General features: G+C 41.7%; 3 protein-coding genes across 3 annotated transcripts; all 3 read right to left on the reverse strand.

Moving 5' to 3' along the window:
- Window positions 1-978: 978 nt before the first annotated feature.
- Window positions 979-6,843, reverse strand: rps6kl1 (ribosomal protein S6 kinase-like 1). Its single transcript, XM_083924714.1, has 12 exons — window positions 6,771-6,843; window positions 5,988-6,104; window positions 5,644-5,817; window positions 4,755-4,879; window positions 4,390-4,482; window positions 4,251-4,298; window positions 3,654-3,786; window positions 2,114-3,547; window positions 1,943-2,032; window positions 1,680-1,762; window positions 1,478-1,573; window positions 979-1,372 (listed from the first exon to the last, which is right to left on the reverse strand). Exons 3-12 carry the CDS (start codon window positions 5,777-5,779, stop codon window positions 1,262-1,264), a joined length of 2,349 nt encoding a protein of 782 aa, XP_083780840.1. The 5' UTR covers window positions 5,780-5,817; window positions 5,988-6,104; window positions 6,771-6,843; the 3' UTR covers window positions 979-1,261.
- Window positions 6,844-11,849: 5,006 nt separating this feature from the next.
- LOC310954906 (uncharacterized protein) lies at window positions 11,850-17,566 on the reverse strand (the record flags this gene model as incomplete). The annotated part of the gene is made up of 11 exons (XM_083924594.1): window positions 11,850-12,643; window positions 12,725-12,866; window positions 12,944-13,156; window positions 13,274-13,441; window positions 13,533-13,588; window positions 14,114-14,124; window positions 15,821-16,643; window positions 16,724-16,871; window positions 16,943-17,155; window positions 17,245-17,418; window positions 17,513-17,566. 11 exons carry the CDS (start codon window positions 17,564-17,566, stop codon window positions 11,850-11,852), a joined length of 2,796 nt encoding a protein of 931 aa, XP_083780720.1.
- A 463-nt stretch (window positions 17,567-18,029) lies between these two features.
- lrrc74a (leucine rich repeat containing 74A) lies at window positions 18,030-22,186 on the reverse strand (the record flags this gene model as incomplete). The annotated part of the gene is made up of 13 exons (XM_083924597.1): window positions 18,030-18,633; window positions 18,881-18,966; window positions 19,194-19,298; window positions 19,694-19,837; window positions 20,029-20,124; window positions 20,205-20,399; window positions 20,472-20,557; window positions 20,673-20,754; window positions 20,874-20,923; window positions 21,130-21,223; window positions 21,346-21,453; window positions 21,671-21,846; window positions 22,063-22,186. The coding sequence occupies 13 exons, from the start codon at window positions 22,184-22,186 to the stop codon at window positions 18,030-18,032; spliced, it is 1,950 nt and encodes a 649-aa protein (XP_083780723.1).
- Window positions 22,187-22,984: the final 798 nt, after the last annotated feature.

Below are 22,984 nucleotides of genomic sequence, written 5' to 3' on the forward strand. Positions count from 1 at the left end.
CATTAACAACCAGTAATGCTCTCATATCACAGCAGATATTGTGTGTTGCGCTGCGTTTTTTTTGCAAATGGGAGTTTTTTTATACAACATTGATATGTTGTATAAAAAACAGCCACTTACGGTAATATTTACTTTACGATGTAAAACCTGCTCAAAATGAGGCGTCGCCATGAGACTGTGCTGAGGTTTTACCTGTTTGAACAATGTTTTTATGTTTCATCTGAAGCTGCGCTTCTCCCCCGCGGGGTTGCACTTAAATGAAATAAATTAATAGGCTCCCACTCATGCAGTTCCCCCTGTGATATTACTGTGATTGCAACAGGACTACATTTAAACTTATGCACTGACCCGAGCCGCAATGTCCTCCAGCACCGTCTCCCTCTCTTTTGCTGCTGCAGCGGTGTAAACCTGCTTAAACTCTCCGTATGAGCGCATTAATATTTCCAATTCCAGTTGTAGCGTAGCCCTTCGCTTCCCCGTTGCCATGGTGACTCGTCGAATCAGGGCTCCATTGATGCTGTCTTTTTTTACTTGTGGTGCATGCGCTTAACTCCAGGTCAAACTACTCTGAGTTGATCAACCTAACGCAAATCTGCTGTTCTGGAACCGAAAACTCAGAGTTTCCTATCTCAGAGTAGATCAACTCAGAGTTCCGGGTTAGACTCAGAGTTTTTTGAACCTGCTTTGTGAAACAGGCCCCAGGACCACGTTTTGTCATGATCACACACTCAGACTCACAAGGTAAAAACAATACCAGCATTTCTGTCATGAAAAATGTTAAGCCCTACCCTATAGTAAAAACCTTAAAATGGTCTTTGAGTCTCAGTCCTCTATGGGGCAATGCATGGCCTATTATAACTAAACTGTAAAAAAAATGCCAGGGATAGAGAAGAGGTAACAATTTATTGCCCAATATCCTTGTTTTTCTACAATATTTAATGGCAGACAGTCCAAACATTTGTAATCGTAATTGTAAATTTAGTCTAATGTGTCAGTTTTCATGCGTGGTGATGGATACTGTAAAATTCAAATACGGAAAAATTGCATCAAAGATACTTTAAATTGTCATATGAGTCTTATGTGTTTCAGGGTTGGGAAGGGACATGGTTCACCAGTTTTGTTCATGTTTCAGTTTTTATTGTATCTTTTTTGGGGGGAAGCGCAAAGGAAACCATGGATCTGGTGCTGCATCCATTTTGGCCACATGAGGATGCTTCTATTCAGTGATCAACAGGATTCACAGGTGAAGCAGCTGAACCTGCTAGCAGCTCAGAGCTTTCCAGGAGACACTGCTGAAGAAGGGATGACACTTGATGTCACTCACGCCTCCACCTCCAGAACCCAAGCGATAGCCAGCATCAAACTGAAGCAACTGTGAAGCAGCATAATAGAAAATGGAGATACTGTAAGATTAAGTCACATCATGTGTGTGTATTTGTTGCAATTTAATGACACTGTTACAAGGCTTAAATCCAACCTCAGTCAGCAGAGACGCAGCTGCAGCACTCAGGTGGTTGGGGATGAGCAGCTGGGTGTGGGAGTGGATTCCTGCTGGATGGAGCTGCCACAGTGGCTGGAGGCACAGTGAGAAGAATGTGAAAACAATGACCTAAAAGCCACGGATTGCAGGAATTGAGCATAACTGTATGACTGAACATGCTTGTATGGCCTTAACTTACCATTCCTGTTAAGAGTTCAAACAACAAAGCCCCAAGGCTCCACCAATCACAAGCCTCTGTAGCCCTGGACACACCACCAATTTCTGTCAACATACAACGAGCTGAGTTTAGCTGTATTCATGCACAACATTTTTTGAAACGTCGTTTTAGTGTCTTCATTTTCCCATACAGACCTCTTATTTAGAGTGTACCGACTTAATCTTGCCACTAGGTGGCAGATTATACAAAGGAAAAACTACGGGTTACAGGAATGCATATCTTACCTGGAGCACAGTACATCTGTTCCATGGCTTTGGAGCTGATCTCTGACTGAACCTCACTCCACTGTCCAAAAAATGTCAAACACGCCTTTCCTGTGAAAACGTGCTTGATTAAAATCAAATGTACCACAGTTTTCCCGCATACAGTCTTTCATAGGTATTTGATGAACTCACCGTTGCTGGTGAGCAGAACGTTTCTGGGGTTGAGGTCCCGACACAGGATGCCTTGCTGATGTAGACTCTCTAGGGCCAGAAGAATCTGAGCCCCCCAGACACGAACATCTGCCTCTGGAAGCCCCCAACAGGTCTGCATGCTCTTATCTGCAGGCCTGGAGGATGACACAGGCAACCGAGGCAGGTGGCACCAGCCATCCACCTCTATGATCTGGTCTTCCCCTTGCCCCTCCAATCCTTCTGATTTAAAGAAATCATCTACATCCTCTCCCATCCTGTCGGGCGGGGCTTCAGCAGGACCAGAGGAGAACCAGCTCACAAATGATCCCTCTTTTCCAGATGCCACCTTCTCTCCAGGACTTAGCAATTCACAGGCCTCCTCTACACCTTCTCCTGCCTTACTGAAATGTGTTTCCTCCTTGTTCGTCAACCCCTTCCCCTGTTTTCCTGCAATTCTGTGGCAGAGGGAAGCAGAGGAAGGCCAGGAGCTTTCTGAGGTGATCCTTGTGTCTGTGTGGTCAGAAAATACTGCTCTGTCAGTGCTCCTGATGACTACCATGCCATTTGTCTCCTCTGTGGTGGGACTGCTGCTGTCCTGCTTTGAGTCTGTAACTATATCTGAAGAGTTACCACTCAAAACAGATCCTTGGTGAGAGCTGTTGGTATCCCATGATGCCCTGCCACGGATCTGGGTTTGGCAATGGAGAGGAACTTGCAAAATGGCAGGGGAGGAACTCAAACCATTATTTTCACTGTTAGGTGATCCCGCTTTTCCAAATGAGGTCTGATTTGTATGAGGTGGTGTTTGTCCTAGCGTGCTATTTAATTGACTGTCAGTCACTGCATAGGGGTTTATTTGCTCACAGTTATGTGCTGGATCCGCAGCTTTCCAAGCCACTTCAAACTCAGAGCTACACTCTGTCAGCCCCATTCCAGCTTTCTTTTTATGGAGTTCTGACATGACATCGAGAGCTTGACTGACACGAGCGCAAGAGAGAGGAAGAGCATGCTGTTCCTGAGTTTCACTGGAGTGCAAACACAAACTAGGAGCTGGTGGATGGATGCGAGTGTTGACCTCTGTCCTTGCCGGGCCCGAATTCAGAGTTAGCCGATCAAGCCTGGTATAAAATGATGCTGCGGAGCGTGTGTTCTGCAGACAACCCGTCTCCTCGATGTAGGAGTGAGTCCCGCAGCTCTCCAGTTGCTGCTGAGTCTCATCCCATGAGGTGGGGAAGTCAGTGTCCGGACTCTCGTCGCTTAATTTATCTGGAATCACTCCTGTGCTCCCTCTGCTGTGCTGGTAGTCTGTGCTGATTGTGGGTGAGGTGTAGCTGGACTTCAGCTTGATGCTGTGCTGGCCAGAAGTGAAGCAGTCTGGGTGTTCCTTAGCCTTCTCGTTCCTCAGCTTGTGCAGCTTGGAGAAGAGCCTCCCACCTTGGACAATAGAGCATGGAACACTAAATCAGAGATGGGAGCATGCAAGCTTCAAAATCCACTCAACATAGTCCCAGCAGCGTCAGAGCAGTGGTCAACAGCTCACCTTTGACATGCTCAAGATGCAGGTACACAGCATCCTCGCTGACGTAATATCTTAGCAGCTTAACCATGTATGGAACCCCCTGAGGAATGATGGTTGACTGGTCCCTGCTCTCCCAGCTCGACTTCACAAGACTCTGCAAGAAAACATACACACAATGACTGATCTTTCTAGAAAATCTGTCCTTTTTTTTTAATATGGGAAAAATGGTTTTAAATCAGACATGGTTAAAATAAAAAAAAAGACTGCTTGGATTGCCGCTTTTGCGATTAGTGCATGTCAGTTACCATGTCTCTCTGGTCACTGAAATTTGAGGTGCACTTGCACTGGCTAAAAGGGTGGGAGCTTTCAGGAAGATCAATGCTGGATGATACTGGAGACGGGATGGAGAGAGCTCCCATCAACTGGCCTGCCACACTATATACGGACTGACTGAAGACAACCCCCAAAACATCTCCGCTATCAGTGGATAGACGTAGACATATGGACCTGTCTTTAAATATAATATATTATAGAGGAATAATATTGTACCCTTGACTACACCTCTGAATTCCTCCAGTGTAGGTTACTAATGCATGTGTAGTAAATCTGAATCCTCACCTTTACAACAAATGTCTCCTTGTTGACCATACTTTGGACAATCAGGACCTTTGGAATGAAAAAAACATCATGAGGAGTGTCAATACACAGAGTAAACACTGATATGGAAACACAAAGGTTTTAAGTGTTAAAGTCTTACCTTATCAGTCACTCCCACCACCTTGCACATCTCCAGATCCTCCACAGGCGAACTCAAGTGTCTGATTGGACGGAATCTCAGACTACTGTAACCCTGGTGATGAAAAACCATACAGGACGTTAACCTCAGTATTTAAGATGAAGGCTTAGCGTGAGAATGTTATGTAATATAAGAAGCAATACAGGATGTGTTCTTTTAATGGCTTCTTCAACTCTCCAAGATGACAGGCTAAGAATGTGAATTATGTGACTTATGTGAACACTTAAAATGCCTCAACCCTACATTCAGATTACATTCACCGTACATATAGAGATAGTGAGCGACAATAAGTAGCTGTTAATGATAGTAAAGGATGATTGTCTTACCCCTAAATGAGAGCTTCCCTTTCCTAAGTTGTCCTGCAGATGTGTTATGAAGATTTCTTCAGCTCTCTTCAGATACTGGGTTGTCTTCCTCTTCACAGCCTCCCTACGATCCTTGTTTGGGTCCACTGTAAAACAGTAAAGCTCTATCACACACCAATAAGAAAAAGAAAAATACTGTAGTTTGAGTATAATAAATCCTAATGAGAGCCTGTCCTGACTAAACCTTAGCCTTTAGTTTGGATAAGGATTGGTTCCACATAGTTAACAATTCACTCTGTGGGGGAAATTGTCTGTCCAGCAAGGAAATCTGGGTTTAACCTTTGGTTTGTGACTTCCTGTTTTTATTCTGGTCAACATGTTCCCATCACATGTCTTGTGCAAACACGCCCGTTTGAATTACTCATAGCTTTAAAGGGGACATGTAATCCTCATTTTCAGGTTCATACTATTTTTGGTTTCTACTAAAACATGTTTACATGGTTTAATGTTCCTTTGTCTGAAACGCTCTGTTTTAGCGCTTGCCTCTTTAATAATTGGTCAGTGTTTCTCATTTGCATTTTCTGCATCTTCTACATCTTCTTCCTCTTCTGCATCTGCGCATTTGTGTCTCTGCACCGTCATTGCAGCTGGGGAATGACTCTAACGACACTGTGGCAGCACTTTCTACCTATATATTCAGTAGTATATTTGTGACATCACAACGGTACAAAAGTCCCGATGTCTCGTTTAAAGGCACAGATTCTGAACACAGGCTGTGAGTGTTTTGACACTGTCAAAGTATTTATATAGCACCTTGACTTGATTTATAATAAAAAAAGAACATGGACATCTTATTTACAATATGGGACCTTAAAATACTTGTGTGAAAGACCAAGTGTTGTCCACTTACACTGAACCCCGTTAAGCAGCAAGTCCACCCCATTCTTATAGTAACTGAAAGCTGCCTCATAGTCCTCATTGACCTCGCTGTCCAGTGCCATGCGGATCTGCTTGGCCGCCTCCACCAGGTAATCTCTCTTTGCCATTTCTGCCTTGTTTTGGACCCGTCAAGGACCAGGTGGGCCTGAGCATGGCATAAAAAGTTAGAAATGACTGTTGATTCAGCTAGACTCGATACAGACATGGTAGAAAGTTGAGGTATGAACAAGCTGTCTCGCTTACATTAGAAACTGAAAGTGAAAGACTGTTGTAAATGAATCACTGGGGCTCTGAGAGAGTCTTCTTGGATCTCACCTTTGCTCTCTTGTCTTATCAACAACAAGACACATCTCTCTCTGTTGGCAGTGGGCTCGGTGTGTGTCTGCCCCTAGTCACTCCGAGAATCAGGTCTTTGCAGCAGAGCATGGTTGTCTGAGCCAGTGGAAACAAAGAGTTAACCTCCACACCAGCACAGGAAGTGAGTACAAGCTTGTGCCTACTATTTGTGATGAATGGAAAGACAAGAGTTGACGTCCAAGAGATGACTCAGAGCACGGAAGCACATTGTTGTGTGTCTCAGGTAAAATATATAGTTGTGTATCCTCATATATTATTAATAATGTATTATCAAAATAACATAGCCTATGCTACACTGATGTGGCCTAAGACATCAAACCACACACCTACACAAATCACACAAAGTGGATTATCTCCAAGGGGGAAATACTTTCTTTTCTGACGCAAATTTCCTAAATAAAATCATCAAATGTTCTGCAATTAATCTTTGTTAAATGTATTAGCAGTCAGACAGGGAATGCAAATGCTGAGTAGAAAACAATCTTTCTTTTCACTGAATTCGGCTACAGACTGAAACACAAACATCAGACGCATACACGCCCCATCCTGGTTACAGTCATGGAGGCGACATCATCTAAGGAGTGTTATGAAACACATGAGCCATCTTCACTCTCCTCCATCATCATCATCTTCCCAACATGCACTTCCATAGCCAACGAGTTAGCAACCCACCATAGTAAATAGAAGAACAAAATGTACAGAAAACAGGCGTACGTGCACAGAAAAACACACACACTGTACCTGATGTGAGGCGAGCATGCCCTGGACCCTCCAACCCAGCAGCAGCAGCATCAGCACCGGCAGCAGCAGCAGCGGCGGCAGCAGCGGCAGCAGGAGCGGCAGCAGCCCGTGTCTTCAGCAGCCTGAACACACTCCTCTCAGGAGCAGGGGAGGAGGAGAGAGCTCAGGCCAGGCTGCTTATTGGCTGAGCATGATGTCACTTTAGGGTACCACAGCGCTATTTCCCACAAGGCGCTCACTCCCCCTCCTTCTCATCCTGACAGATGCTGGCCGATTTAAAGAGACAGTACTGTTTTTCTGTGAGCTGACTGATGGCCATTTTTAACCCTGACTTTTATGAATTACTTGAATTGATTGTGTTTAGCTTTAAGTGTTGACTACAATTGACCGATCACATATGGAAATTGTGCGATGTATAAAATTATTCTGAATTACATTATTCTTTTTGTGTCTCCCGTCCTCTATGAATGAAGGGACCACCCTGCCCAAAATCCATAATCTGCTGGGTCTTGGTGCTGAGTACCAGATGGAGCCAAGCTCCAGACACAGCACAAAGGAGAGTCATTACCCCCCAGCCCAACCCCCCCCTCCCCAGGGGCGGACCGGTTTACAGAGAGGGGTGGAAGCTCCAGCATGGAGCAGGATTGTAGAAGAGGAGGTGGGGCCTGAGATGTATCAGATGCTGCAACCTTATACAAAAAGCACTGATTTAGTATATGATTACTTTACACCCTTTCTCAAATGTTCAGTCATATTTTTATTTTTTTCACAAAGTTAACTTAAAACAAAACAGGATACTCATTTGAATGCTACATTTTATTCCAGAAACTAAAGTGCAGTTTTTATGTGTCAGACAGATAAAGTCTGTAAAGATCATTTGTATCAATCACAATACAGCAGATCAAGAACAAGAGGCAGCATTGTTTGTTAAACCTCACATTGTAGGACGCATAATAGCCACTGTTGTACATCTCTGATCAGTGGGAATGTAGTGCAGGCTGACCATTTTCTCCTGGAATTTCTGAAGGGGAATACTCTGTACCTCTCCTCTCCAGTCTCATCTAACTTTGCAATAACAGTTTTACCCTTGGCCTCCTCTGTGGCATACATTACCCACAATTTTCACTTGCTTTTGTGATTTGTCTGTGGGTCAGGTTAATTTGGACATTCTGACTGAATTGGCAGCTTGGTAGTATATAGCGTTAACATGGACAACATAATCATTGCCGGTGCCTTCGTACCCTTGTGGCAGACAGTGGTGTGTGTAAAGGAGGATCTCTGAATGAGTTTGTTGTAATTAGAGTACAGGTAGAATTCCCTACCAGTACACTGACTCATAGCTCCGCACTGGTTTGGAGTCTTTACCGGAGCCCCCATACAAAAATTCAAAGGTTCAAATGAGCATTCAGTTGTATGACCGTAGGCCTGCTGACGTTCATGATTCCTGTATGATTACAGTTGCCTGGAAAGAAAACGGTTAGGGTCAGAAAAAATTGCTGTCACATGTAACTTGCAAAAAAAGAACAGGCTGATCAGCCTTACCAATATCTGGCTTGATGAGCTCCTGCTCCTTCTGGCACTCATCCAGCTTCTTCTGCAGCATAGCGAACTTGTTCTTGTCGAACGTCTCGTTCCGATTGGTTCAAGTGGAGGGTATATAGACAATACAATGATAGAAGGAGTGAAGCTAAATCTTGAGCTTGTCTTCTTACCTTAGTGTACAGACTGTCGAGCACAGGCGAGGAGGAGTTGAGGTAATCTTTGAGCTGAGACACCAGAACCTCAGACTCTCTGAGCTCAGTCCTGAGCAGCTCAATGTCCAGTTTGATGTAGTTGTCAGGACTGCTCTCCAGCACAGACGTGCTCAGAGTCAGCTCCATCAGTTCTCCCAAGAAGATATCCAGCTGGCCCCTATAGTAGACAAGCTAAAAGACAGATTCATCACAGCAATAACCGTTGCATTTGGCAATTGATCTTATCTTTAACAACATAACCACAAAACAAGATGAATGCAAAATGGTATTCTGTCTTATTTGGTTCCTGGCAACATTTTGAATGGTTATGGTCTATTCTACAGGAACAAATTTTGTTTGCTAAGTAAGTAGTGAGGGATTAGAGTCAATGCCTCTCAATGTGTTTAAAGATAGCGCTAACAACCAATGTACAGGAAGATACTTAATTTATGTGGATCCCCACTTCCAGCCTCAGATCGGTGGTAACTTGCTGCATGTGTTGCTCTCAGTGAACAGGGAAAATGCCATCGAGCAGGAACACTGCAAACGTTCTCCAGTCCTCCCCCAGATCTGGTCACATGGCTTGACTCCCAGTCTTCCAAGTAAAATAATCTATTTTATGACACAGAATTGTATTTAATAAGGGATAACAGTCATATTTTACAATTAAAAGCCAAGCCAGTGCAGGGCTCAGTATGGAAGAGTGTAGCAGCAGAGTCAGAGGCATTGTGTATCTACAGGCACAATGTCTGTTTGCTGCGCTGACCTATGGATTACACCTTTCATCAACTACAATAAAGCATGTGACATCAATCCACAGTCATGATCATATTATTTGCATCCTTGAGATCAGTGCAGGTGTGTATATCGAGCACACTGTCTTGGTATTATGATGTATTTGTGTGTTTTTCCTTCGGACAAGTTTAGGTTTGTTTAGTCATTGACAAAACTTCAGCATGTACATGTAACTTCTCTCTGTGCATTCATTTTCATGAAAAATCAGATTATTTTTATAAAGTAAGACAATATTCTGCTAGTAAGAACATGCATGTAAGGCGCATTTAATACAGTGTTTTTATATGAAGTGAGGAGAATTTTCTTCCTCATTATACTTTAACTCATGTTACATTATGCACTTTCTTACACCAAACTAGGGAAATCTCACTCACTTTTATGATGCTGGGGGCCAACATGTGGCCTGAAATGACACAAGCTCGCAAGCTTAATATACAACGGAGCTGTTTTGCATTTAGAGTTGCCTAAATTAATAATATACTGCTGCTCGGGAGCAAAATAGAAAAGTCCCGCTAACTTTCACCTGACATATGATATTTGATTGTCAATTTCTCCTTTCAGTCAGTTTGTATTTTGATTAGCTGAGGCTGTAGGGCAATTGGTTCAGTATTAATCTTGAGCTTTAGTTACACCTGCCAGCAAAACATTTAACAAAGCAATTTATTCTTGATTCATCCTGTCTCTCTAGATTGGAAAAGCAGACATTACCATGAGCATCATTTCATTTCTGTTCAAGAAGCAGAGAGCAACTGTTGACCAATGGTTGTATGATAATTAAAAGGTACAGTAATTGGTTAGACCAGCACCTTCTGTTCTTTTTATTTCTTTAACATGCTATGTATCTTGGTTCTTTTCATTCTTTTTCATATTATAGTGTCTGTCTGTGTGGAACATAGACATCAAAGCAGCTCACACCCTTGATTTTTAATCCTGTTAAACCTACGGTACTATCCAATGACAAATTTACAGCTATATTAGACTGATTACTATACGTATATATATTTCTATACGTATGTTAAGCCTTATTGGATTGAACACACTGGCTCTTACTTTTATGAGTTAATTGTTTTATTTTATTGTTTCATATGATTATCTGGCATTTATCTGGTAATATATTGTAAAAAATGATATTTCCATGTCTTTTTTTATTATAAAGACCAAGTTCAAAACCTTGGCGTGCTGATAGAATCAGATCTGACCTTCAACAGCCATATCAAGTCAGTCACCAAATCAGCCTTTTATCAACTTATGAACATATCTAGAATTAAGGGTTTTATGTCCCAAACTGATCAGGAGAAGCTGTATCATGCTTTCATCTCCAATAGACTCGACCACTGTAACGGTCTTCTGACAGGACTCCCCTAAAACAGTATCAAACAGCTGCAGCTCGAGCTTGAACCAGAACAAAGAGATCAGATCACATCACCCCAGTTCTAAAGACCTTACATTGGCTCCCAGTCAGCTACAGAATAGATTTTAAAGTTCTGCTGCTGGTTTACAAATCACTGAATGGTTTTGGTCCAGAATACATGGATGACATGTTAGTAGAGTATAAACCCAGTAGAGCTCTGAGATCTACCGACTCAGGTCAGATAATGAAGCAGAAAGTTCAAACTATACGTGGTGAAACAACATTTAGCTGTGATGCTGCACACAACTGCAACAAACTACCAGCAGATCTGAAATCAGCGCCAACTGTGAGCATGTTTAAATCCAGGTTAAAAACATTTCTCTTTTCATGTGCTTATAGCTGAGCTCTTTTTATTCACTCTAAAGTATCTGTTTTCTTTTCTTTTACTTTTTCTACTCTTCTTTGCTCCTGCTTTTAACTGTGTTTTTTGTTTGTATGCTGTTTTTTAAAAAATGTTTTGTCTTTATGTAAAGCACATTGAGTTGCCTTGGTATGAAATGCACTGTATAAATAAAGATGCCTTGCCTTGCCTCATAAAGCAGGTTGAGGTGCTTTATATATATTGTGAAAATATCAAAAGAGAGAAATTACAGAGAGAAATGCACAGAAACTGTGCCTTTAAACAAGCCGTTGGGACTTACAGTCATTCCCCGACTGCAATAACAATGCTGAGACTTAAGACCTGAAAACACGGACCAATCAGAGAAGACTGGGTTATTTTTCAGGAGGGGGGCTTAAAGAGACCGGCGCTAAAATTGGGCGTTTCAGACAGAGGGTGAATACCTCTTTTATACAGTCTATGGTGAATACAGGTATATTCAGACAGACAGTATGAGAAAAATAAAGTGTTTTTTGACTATTATAGCATTAAATCATTCTGGTAGCTTCCCAAAATACATGTGTGAACTTGTTAATGAATAATATGTCCCATTTAATCATGCAGTCATTTTAGAATAGTTTTATACATATACATAAAAAATGAAGGCAGTTCAAACAATTTAAATGCTTCAGTTTGATTTTATTCAGGAAAAGAAAGTCTATGTGTTACAGTACATGTAGCTTTATAGAGCTTCAGTGACTAATTCAGTGAATACAGATCAATCGTATCAATCACAATACGGAGATCACAACAATGAGGGATCATTCTTTGTTAAACCTCACATTGTAGGACACGTAGTAGCCATTGTTGTACATGTAGAGCTTCTGATCGGTGGGATTGTAGTCCAGGTTGGTGTATTTCTCCTGGAACTTTAAGAAACGGATGTTGAGATGTTTTTCCTCGTTGGTGTTAGTGTCGAATGCATAGAAGATCTCCTCTGTGTTCAGATCCACTGACCTTGTGGCGTACATGACTCCACAGGCCATGAAAGCGTTTCCAGCCAACTGCTTGTACACGCCTGTTTTCCACTCATCCTGAATGCCAAAAGATCTCTCATCTATTTTAGCGAGGACAATCTTACCTTTGCTCTCCTCCGAGGCATACATTACCCACAACCCATTTTCATCAGCTGCAAAGTCCATGTTCTGATTGCCTGAGTAACTGTACGAGAACCTTTGACTAGCAGCTGGGATCACTCGGTACTCATATCTGGAACTGGTCAGATTCAGTTTGCTCATACTGAAAGGTGTATTGATCTGGTAATATATGGTGTTCCTGTGAACGATGTAGTTGTTACCGGTACCCTCCCACCCGCGTGGTATGTCATGTTGTTTGAATGTGGACCTTAGAATCAGCTTTTCATAGTTGGAGTACAAATAGAAGTCATGCACAGAGGGAGTGCTGTATGCACCGTAGAAGTACATTGATTCATAGCCTCGAAGAGGTTTGGAGTCTTTTCCCCAGCCCCCATACTGAAAACCTGCATTCAAATGAGCATTCAGTTGGACCACCGTTGGCTTGCCGATGCCCATGATTCCTGTGTGATTACAGTTGCCTGGAAACAAAAGAAAAATGTTAACATTGGCTGGACATTTTTTTTAATGATCATCCACAGTACTTTGACTAGTTTCCTTACCAATATCTGGCTTGATGAAGTCTTGCTCCTTCTGGCACTCCTCCAGCCTCTTCTGCAGCTTAGCAAACTCAATGCGGATCACCTCCAGGTTGCTCTTGTCATAGGTCTCCAGTTGGTTCACGATGTGGGTCATGTTGCGGATCTGGGAATAAACACAAAAATGAAATTGTAATGTACTATTATAATTATGAAGAAAGCCACGTTATCTGGTTCTGTTACCTCAGTGTACAGACTGTCAAACACGGGCGAGGAGGAGTTGAGGGAGTTTTTGAGCTGAGACACCAGAACCTCAAACTCTCTGAGCTCAATCCTGAGCAGCTCAAAGTCCAGTTTGATGTAGTTGTCAGGACTGCTCTCGAGCATGGCTACTCTCACAGTCAGGTCCATCAGTTCCTTCAAGTAGCCCTCCAACTTACCCTCATAGCTCACCATCTGAAATATAGAAGAAAAATTAAATCAGCATGATGATGATGTCTAACCAAAATGTAATAATGTACATAAATGCTGTGAAACCTGCTTAAACCTCAGTCTAAATGGATTTTACTGCACCTTTGTCATTTGAATTTCCACCTCCAGAATCAGACCCTTGCTGACTTGCTGCATATGCTGAACCCGGTCTGCGGGGAAGGTGGTTTCAGGCAGATACACATGACAAACGCACTGACCTGACGCACCCACTGATGCAGTCACATTGCCAGACTCCCAATCATGCACTGGCTGAATAAAGGAAATAAAAACACCATTTAAGTTGATAATAATAAATGTCCAATCCACCTGCATGTTTTAAAAGAAAAGAAGGGTCACTCACAATCCAGGCCGAAGCAGGACTCAGCAGCATCAGCAGCAGCAGAATTGGCATCATGTCTCAGTTAACCTCTCAAATGTCTAGTTGGTTGCCTGATCGTAGGGTTTTTAAAGGCAGCTCTTATCACATCATCACAAACACCTTCTCTCATCCCAGAGTTGTTATTTGAGCTGTTCATTCCAAAGATTGACTTTATGGCACTATCCTTGTTTCTTCACAAGAAGTTTCCACGTCAGGTTTGATCTGAACATGGGGTGTGGATGAGAAAAGTGCCATATGGAGTGAGTATCAGAAGCACCTTGTAATGTTTATGACCTGTTGGATGTGTTATATTACATTTATTTAGCTGATTTACAATAAGTACATCATTACATGGTAGATAGAGGGCATCATATCCACAGGCAGACAATGTTTCAGGCTGTAAATGTAATCTCATCCCAATAGACCAGTTTTATTCATGACTCCTCCTCCTTATCAGAGTCAAGATTCAAGAAGTCAACTCTTTTGTGAATGAAATAATTCAATTGCTTCTTTGTATACTTCCCTCATCCACATGATTAATTGCACAATCTTATGCATGTGACTTTGGTGGCGTCTTTGAACAGCACAGTTCACAAGGGGGGTTCTGTGCCACAAGGGAACAACTTTTGAGTGAAACGCTGGCTTAAACACTAGTAAGTCACACAAGCAATTTCTATTAACTTCAGAAGTAAAAGAAATGAAAGTTGTGGAGAGAAATGTTTGCAGACATGACAGTTATGTACATGAAATTGTAAAATGTAATATCTGATATGCAAAGCAAACAATAAAACATGTATCTGGAATCAAGGTTTGAATTGGCAAATGAATGCAATTGTAAAATAAAAAAGCAGAAATTATTATGAGTGATCCTCTAAATATCCTTCTTCATACAGACAGGTGACGAATAAACAAGGGAAAAATCACAATGTAAATGAGTGGAGACACATGATGGAATCAGATGCTTCTACACAGAGCATGAGAGCTCACTGAATGGTTTGATGAATTAAGGCTTTTTCACGGCAGACATTTTGACATGTCATAGCAGGACATGCACAGGTGTAATTAATGAATGTAGGTGTGCTTGTCTGTGGTATTGAACATGCTGGCTCACTGGAATAGCCTACAGGGACTACAATGAAAATAGGACTTCCATTTTATTGTGTAAACATTTAGAGACCAAAGTAAATTAATACAAACCGAATCACCTCAATTCACAAAATCTGTTATGTATATTATTGCTGCAGTCATTCAATGCAGTTTTTTCCCTCTCCTATTGAAGGGTAATTTTGAGAATGAATAGTGAGGTGCAAAAGATGCATAAGCATTAGGTGAGTATTTCATTTTCTTTTCTATAACCTTGGTGAAATATTGATCTTTTATCTGTGAAGAACAGGCTTTTTTCACCGCTAACATTTTGACTTGTGATGGTGGAAAAGGCACAGCTGTCACTATTAACACTAACAAGGGCTCTGTTCTGTTCAAGTGTCCCAGTAAGTCATGACAGTGTGCTCAAAACTATGCCAAAACTCAAGCAGCTAAAATAATTCAGCCATCTATAATTTTACTATTTACATCTGTGCTTTTACTATTGTGACATGTGAAGATGTCTTCTGTGAAAAAAGGTTTATTGCTCTTTAAAATATGCTGTATGTATTATGTTGCAACACCTATCCACCTTTGGGAGTCAACACTGCAGCTGCAGACTGAGAATTTGTAATGTGTACCGCATCAGAAAAACTAAGAAAGCAAAAAAATCCATAAAGTAATTTGATTAATTGATTCTGCAACCCATCATTAGGAGTGTCAAGTGTCATATACAGTATATGCCTAAAAATGCTCATCTTATAATAGAAATAAACCATTTAAAATGGAATTTTATGGAAATTGCTTGTAATGTTTTGATCAAGAAAATGGTAAAACAGGGCTTTAAAGTTGACTTTTCCATTAGAAATCATAATGCAGCTCTGCATATCTACTTTGTTTCAGTGTCAGAAACTATTACAAATGCAAATAAATCCTAAGTAGAGGGATGATTCTGCCAATATAGACTATACTGCACTTTGCATCGAGGGTGTGAGGCACTAGAATGAGTGGATGAAGCGAGTGAGATGAAATAAGTCATTAAAAAGCACACTTTTATAATGCTTAAGATCATTTATTAGCAATCAACAAGAATTAAAGATGCACAACATGAATTACAAGAAAAGAAAAACAGGACATATAATCATTTCTTCATTCATAAGATCAAGTCACAGATAATGATTTAGGACAGGAGACGTGGTGGTTCCACAGTGGCTTTAGCAGTGTGGTTAAACCACAGATGGTAGTTTACATAGTAGCCGTCATTATACATGTAAAGCTTCTGGTCAGTGGGATTGTAGTCCAGGTTGGAAAACTTATCCTGGAACCTCTCAAAGGGAACACTGATGTAACTCTCTTGTTTGGTTCTGGTGTCAAACTTGTAAAATATCTCTTCAGTTTGAATGTCAACTGTTCTGACAGCATACAGAACGCCACACACCATGAATGCATTGCTCACTCCTGGTTTATAGACACTAGTCTGCCATTCCTCCTCAACCCCAAAAGAAGGCTCGTTTATTTTAGCAATGACCATCCGACCGCTGGACTCCTCTGTCGCATAGGTCACCCACAGGCCGCTTTCATCTGCAGCAAAGTCAAAGTTCTGATTGGGGGAGTTGGTGTAGGAGAATTTGTTGCTTGCCCTAGGAATCACCCTGGACTCATACTTCATGGTGGTGAAATTGAGTTTGGCCAAGCCATACGGGCTGTTGATCTGATAATACAGAGTGTAGTCACGAATCACGAAATTGTTCCCTGTGCCAATCCAGCTGCTGTGTAAGTTGTGATGCTGGAAATTGTTCCTCAAAATGAGGTTCTTGTAGTTAGTGTAGAACCTGATGTCAACAATGGAGCCACTGGTGTACCCAGAGTAGAAGTACATCGATTCTCTGTCGGGAACAGGCTTTGAATCTTTTCCCCATCCTCCGTATTTGTAACCTGAATTAAGATGGGCGTTCAGTTGACTTACAATGGGCTTGCCGACCTTGATGATACCTGTGTGTGCACAAGAACCTGCAGAGATAGATAGAGGAACAATTAGAGTCCAAAGAGCTTTTAGATTTAACCGTGGATATCAGTGTGATTGAACTTACCAATGTTGGGATTGAAAAGCTCCTGGTGGCGTCTCTCACACTCCTCTAGTTGCAGCTGCACCTTGACGTATTCCCGGCGTGTCACCAGAACCACATTCTTGTCGTACGTCTTCTCCAGCCGGTTCAGGGTCTCCGCCATGGCTGTGATCTTAGAGAAACACATAGTTTGTCACGCAGATTGACATTGTTTCTGTTGACGCGGTGATCACAAGGACTTACCTGTACGCGCAGAGACTCGAAGACAGTGGTGGAGCCTCTGAAGGAGAGCTGCAGCTCTTTGATCAGAGCCTCCACTTGTTTGATCTTCACTTTCATCTCATTCATGTCAGCATCATTGTAGGCATCAGGGTTCTTCTCCATTTTTTCTATTTCAGCTGTCAGCTTTATTATCTTTTCTGCATATGATGTAAGCTTGGTCTCATAGTCTTCCAGCTGAAATAGTGTTAAAAAAACATTTTACGCATTTTTTGTCCGTCTCAAATGAGTTATCTTAATAAGCACATGCTTCTAATAAGCCTGACCTTGCCCATCTCAAGCTCCAGTTTGTGTGAGATCTCCCCAGCTGTCTGTTCTACCACCACCAGGTCTTTAATAGGAAAGGTAGAACTGGGTAAGAAGGCATCACAGGTGCACCTGTCCCCACTTCCACCTCCTGTCTCATTCCTCGCACTCCGCTCACTCCACAGGCCTACACGCTGAAAAAAAAGGTTGCATGAGTATACATCAGCTTACCTCCAATGCAAGAGCCTCAAAGAATAAGATGAATCAGTTGATCTAAGCCATACATACCCCCCAGGCCATCGTGGAGCTCAGCAGTGCTAAGAAGTACAGAGTGCCGATCATTCTTCTAGTCAGAGTTGTTATGATTGCAAGAGCTGGATCTTCGAGGCTTATATATCCTGTTTGAACATCGTGCTGGTTGCAGCACCTGTCCTGGTTCACAGCACTGTTAGCCAAGCCACATAATAAGATTTACTACTTAGTGTTATCTTCATCAAACAGATATTAAATACTCAGATATGTATTAGAATTGACCTATTCATTATTTGGCTGTGCATCACAATTAAAAAGAAATCCCTGATGGGTGGGTCTACCATCTGACAGAGTTCTCAAGTGTTATGAAATGTTTTGTTTCTCCCGACAGTCTGAATGCTGAATATACTTTGCACATTTGTCATTTTTTAAAAACAAGATGACTAATTCAAATCTATCTTTATTCAATGATAATTTTGTTTCAAGAAAATTGCAAAAGATAGTCAAGCAAAAAGAATGATAACATTATAAACCATTGTACAGAGTCTTACAATCACTTAACAGTTTGATTCTTTGAGTCTTTATCCGAACGTTTCATGATTTTCTTTTTCTTTACTTTCTTGATTTTGGCTTTAACCACTGGCTGCTTGGCATCAATAGCAGGCCTGGACCTGGTCAGGTGGTTAGCAGTGGGGCTTAGCTTGCTGTGGCCCATCTCTGGATCGGAGCGTATACCCTGGGCAGAGGTGGACTTGCCTGGAGAAGAGCGAGGGGAGTCATCCAACAGGTTTGGCTGGGAGTACGAGCGCATACCTGGGGAACTGGTGGGACGGTAAGGAGTTGTGCTTCCTAACATAGGCAGGTGGACATGCTCATTGCTCAGATTTGTAACAGAGTAGCGACTGCTGTTGGACATGACAATGTGGTGCCAAGAACTTAGAGGGGTTGCAGAAAAGTGCTGAGGGCCACTTGAATCATCTCTGGCACCTCCTGGAGATATGACCATAGAGCTGCGTGGTGTTACAGCCTCCACTGCGCTCTGGAAGGTCTTGAGAATGCGGTCGCTCTTCTGCTTCTCTTTCTTCTGACGGGACTCGACCTTCCTCAGTTGGCGACGGTGATCCCTCATCATCTGTTTCCTTGTATCTGCCAGTCCCCTGCACAGACACGTCAGATAATACACACTCTTTTACAAGGTCATTCAAATCAAAAACCTGGATGAGTTCCCACCTCATGACTAAAACCCCTTCGGCTCAACTACCATTGTTCAAACAATAATAAAACACAGTGACGTCATCACTCAATGTTTTGCAACAATAAACTTTATCATATCACAAGCTTTCTCTGTGAAAAAAATTCAAAGTCCACCTGTGAGTCTGATCAAACAGTTGCAGACGCGCTCACCTGTAGTCTACCAACCCTGTCCTGTCACGATCAAGTCTGTGAATCAGCTCCTCAATCTGGTATCGATCCAACGGAATACTTGATTGCTATCATGGTTTTAGACAGATGGGGAAAAAACAGTTACATAGTTTCTTCTAGTGTACTTTTATTGATTTGCTTTGTGTTGTGTGTTGGTCAATGATCAGCATCAGTAAAGATTTGTGAGAAGGACTACCTCATCACGCACGATTTCAAAGGACAATTTCATGGTATTCTGCCCTGAAAATGTGACTGACTCTGCACAGTATACAAGTGTATAAATGTATCTGAAGACCTGAACCGCCTTCCTGAAGTCAGCAACAGGGACTCGCATGGTTCCATCTTTGTCTATGTTCCGAAAGAAATCCCACAGGCGTAGCTTGCGTTGATCCAAATAATCCTTCAAAAACATTGTGAGAAGAAGAAGATTCGCTGTCATTTGACAGATTTACTAAATTAATATGTGAGTAAAATACATCTGTAGATGAATATGAGATTACATTGTCATATAAAGTGATGGGATGTAATCAGATTTTCACAAAAATATTTTATACAGGTCTTTAGTGTTAGGACAGTTTTACGGTTATTTTGCAGCTAGGTTAGCCTTGACATCTTAGAAAATGTTAAACCTAAAAAGTGAGTCCCCTGATTCATGTGTTACTGATGTTACTGATTCATTTAGACGTCTATCTGAGGTGTAGGTAGCAGTTAGATCTAAGCCAAAGTCAAAATCTATCTTTGTGAAACCAACCCCAGGTTTACTATTATTATTCTCATTAGGTGACCAAGACAGACCTGGATGACTTTCATAGGATCCACGCGTTTTGGTGGCTTCTTAGCAATGAAGCCTCCTACCCCTCCGTACTGTACATCCAGACCAGGATGCTCCTGACATGTCACCTCCAACAGATGGACAAATGTCTCATTTACCAGCACATTCTGGTAAACAAGTGAAAAAAAAGAATAATGGTGGCACTGACAAGAAAGCATACACAGTACACAGGGTATTCACTGTGCTTAATTTCATAATAAAAGGTTTGATTTGTTTCAACTGTAATAAAATGATATGAACAATCGGATCAGGATGTGAGACAGTCAGAGACATAGACAGTGGTGCCACGTTAACTCACACATATGTTGATCTCCTCCAAGGCAGTTCTAGGTGTATTCTTCACCACATTAACCAGGGTCAGTGCTCCCTCTACAGTTAAAGAGTTGTAAGCCAGCTACAGGAGCGTAAGAGAGAATGAAACATCACCTTAAAATGTTACCTGCCTTACTGATTATACATGTTAGCTCCACCCACCAGAAGGACTCGGAGCGAGTCATTGAACTCAAGGCCCCTGCACAACATGCCCACGCCCTCATTGGTGAGGCGATTGTTGTTGAGATTGAGGTGCACCAGAGTGTTGTTGAATTTAAGGGCCTCTCCCATGGCCAGGGCACCCTCATTCCCAAAACCGTTTGACGATAAGTCAAGGTGTTTTAACATCATATTCACCTAAACATGCAGAAAATGATCAGATGTTGTGTACCCAGTCAGTTGTCAAATATATTTCTTATACATCCATACCTTGAGTCCAGCACAAAAAGCCACAGCCCCTTTCATTCTAAGATGGTTCCAGCTAAGATCCAACACCTCAAGTCCTTCATTGTTTGCTGTAGAAGTGGAAGGTAAAATCAGAGACTTCGATGGCCACTTCTATTGTTTGGCATACATTCATAAAATTACTCACATAAACAAAGACATTACAGTTAGTGAATGTTACTGTACCCAACAGTTGTCCCAAATGTTCCCCTCCTTTTCCACAAAACTCATTATGGCTCAGGTCTAGTTCCTTTATTCTTGAATTGATCTACATGTAAAAAACAATTATCAACAAAATAATTGCAATATTAACCACAACTAAAATGTAATTTGTCAGGGTGGGAGGCTCAAAGGTCAGCGTTTGGATAGCTGATTATAATAACTTACCGACAAGGCATCTGCAAAATATTTAGCATCATCATCAGTAAATCCGTTTTCTGTTGGGTCCAAATATAAAAAATAAGCATACAAATAAATACAAAAATAGCATTGTCATGACTCATGACTAAATGTTTTAATCCTGTGAGAAATGGTCTCTTTCTTTTTACTTTTCCATCTTTCCATCATTGTGTCTAGTCTGCTCTCAGTACACCACCGTACTGTCAGTACAGTGAATGTTGTAAACAATGTTACTTAAAATTACCTGAAAGTTTCATAGATTTTAATGAAATGTTGTCTAGCATCACTTTAGCCACATGCTCAGCTCCTGCAGACTTCAGATAGTTGTTGGATAAATCCTGAAAGCAAAACAGACGCTAGTACAGTATACGCTGCATAGTCAAGTGGGAAAGTCAAGAAGTGAAAATTCCACCTGAAAAGCACTTGTGCCCTCTAGTGGTGTGTTTACAGTCCGACATACCAGGTGCTGCATGGTGAAATTAGCACTCAGCATCTCAACAAGGTATTTGGCTCCCTCAGCTTGAATGTGATTGTCTGCCAGTTCCAGAGTGTTGATATGCATATCAGCCTAAATGCAAAGAGCTTGTCAGAAACACTCAATGAGCCTGTGAATGTTGTCATTTGTCCAGGTCATCGTTATCCCTGAAGCAATTTCATTCAAAAGCAACTGGACTTGGTTATTTGTCTAGGAAGACGTGTCACCTCTCATCCAAGAGGCTTCATCAGTTCATGTACGCAAACAGTCCAGCTTTGGGGACACTCAATGAGATGCATTTTAAACGTACCACTAAAGCAACAGCAAGAGCCTTGCACCCCATAGGTCCTAGCCCACGGTGGCTGAGGGTCATGGTCGTAGAGTCAAGATTTCGTATAAAGTAGGAAACCGGCACCACACCCACCAGCTTGCAGGCCTGGAGGTACACTTCAGATATAGACATCTCCTTGTTGCTCTCCTCTTTCTCTGGAAATGAGTGAGCCCATGCTATGACTATCACTACATGGGCCCTCAGTAAAAAATAGTAATGAATGGGTTTCACGGCAACACTTAAATATTTGTATTGGTTTTTTTTGCAGGTTCATGAATTAACAGTACACATTTACAGCTTTACAGTCAGAGCAGCAGATTTATACTGTAGTCAAGAACTCCAATAATTCATTTAATGTATAGGCTACTTACCATCCGACTCCAAGTCTGTGTCAAACTCATCCTCCGGGCCCTGGGGTTGAACTGGGGACAGACAATCATCATCATCATCATCATCATCTTTTAAGCAGAGGGACTCAAAAGACAACGTCGACATTTGCTGCATGCTGTCAGAGCCTATGTCCTGTTTGAAACAAAGGGAATGCAGTCTTCAGGTTATTTGTTCATTTTTTCCTGTGTACGTGTTCTGTATGGGCTCCAGCACTGTGAAATGAAATAGGCCTGTGCGGTCCAGCAGGTAATTCTACCCCTCAGGTAACGTTTCATGTGTGGAGACTGGCATCAACAATGTATGCCTCAGTGTGGTTACAATGCTGTGGCTTTTTTTTTTTTTTTTTAAGTTAGTTAGTCCAAGCTAAAGTGTAAGGCTACATTAAGACACAGTAAAATTGTGCGACTCTATGTAAAATTGCATTTTATAGGATGCTGTACATCATCTTATTTTATTGAATGTTAGATTAGATAGATATATTGATACTTTATTGTCACTGCACCCAAGAACAGCAAAACTTATTTAGGAGCAAACCTGAGATGCCACAATGAAACACAGAGAAAATCACACAATACAGAAACACTATGAGTACACAAATATCTACACTAAAAATATAAAAAAAAGTATAGAAATATAAAAAGTGCATAAGATAGAGCATGTGTTCAAGGGAAATACTGCACTGAGGTATTAATGCACCCATCACTATAGGCAGAGGCGGATTATTGCACAGGCTGGCCCAGGCTGCAGCCTAGGTGGGCAGGGGCCCTGGATTGGCCATATTTACTACAGTGGGGGAAAAAAATGCCTCCTATCGGGGCCCTTAGAAACATTTCAAAAAATTAAGTCGCTGATTAATAGATATGGGACACATTTACCCAATCAGCTACCATCATGTGCCCGGGT

This window comes from Echiichthys vipera (genome assembly GCF_963691815.1).
Source record: "Echiichthys vipera genome assembly, chromosome: 12".
Taxonomy (NCBI): domain Eukaryota; kingdom Metazoa; phylum Chordata; class Actinopteri; order Perciformes; family Trachinidae; genus Echiichthys; species Echiichthys vipera.

Bases quoted from the DNA above. Each gene is read 5' to 3' on its own strand.
- rps6kl1 (XM_083924714.1), bottom strand. From the start codon at position 5,779: ATGGCAAAGAGAGATTACCTGGTGGAGGCGGCCAAGCAGATCCGCATG. The intron at 3,548-3,653 runs GTGAGCTGTTGA...CTATTGTCCAAG, and splicing joins GCATCTTGAGCATGTCAAAG to GTGGGAGGCTCTTCTCCAAG. The intron at 2,033-2,113 runs GTGAGTTCATCA...ACGTTTTCACAG, and splicing joins CGTTCTGCTCACCAGCAACG to GAAAGGCGTGTTTGACATTT.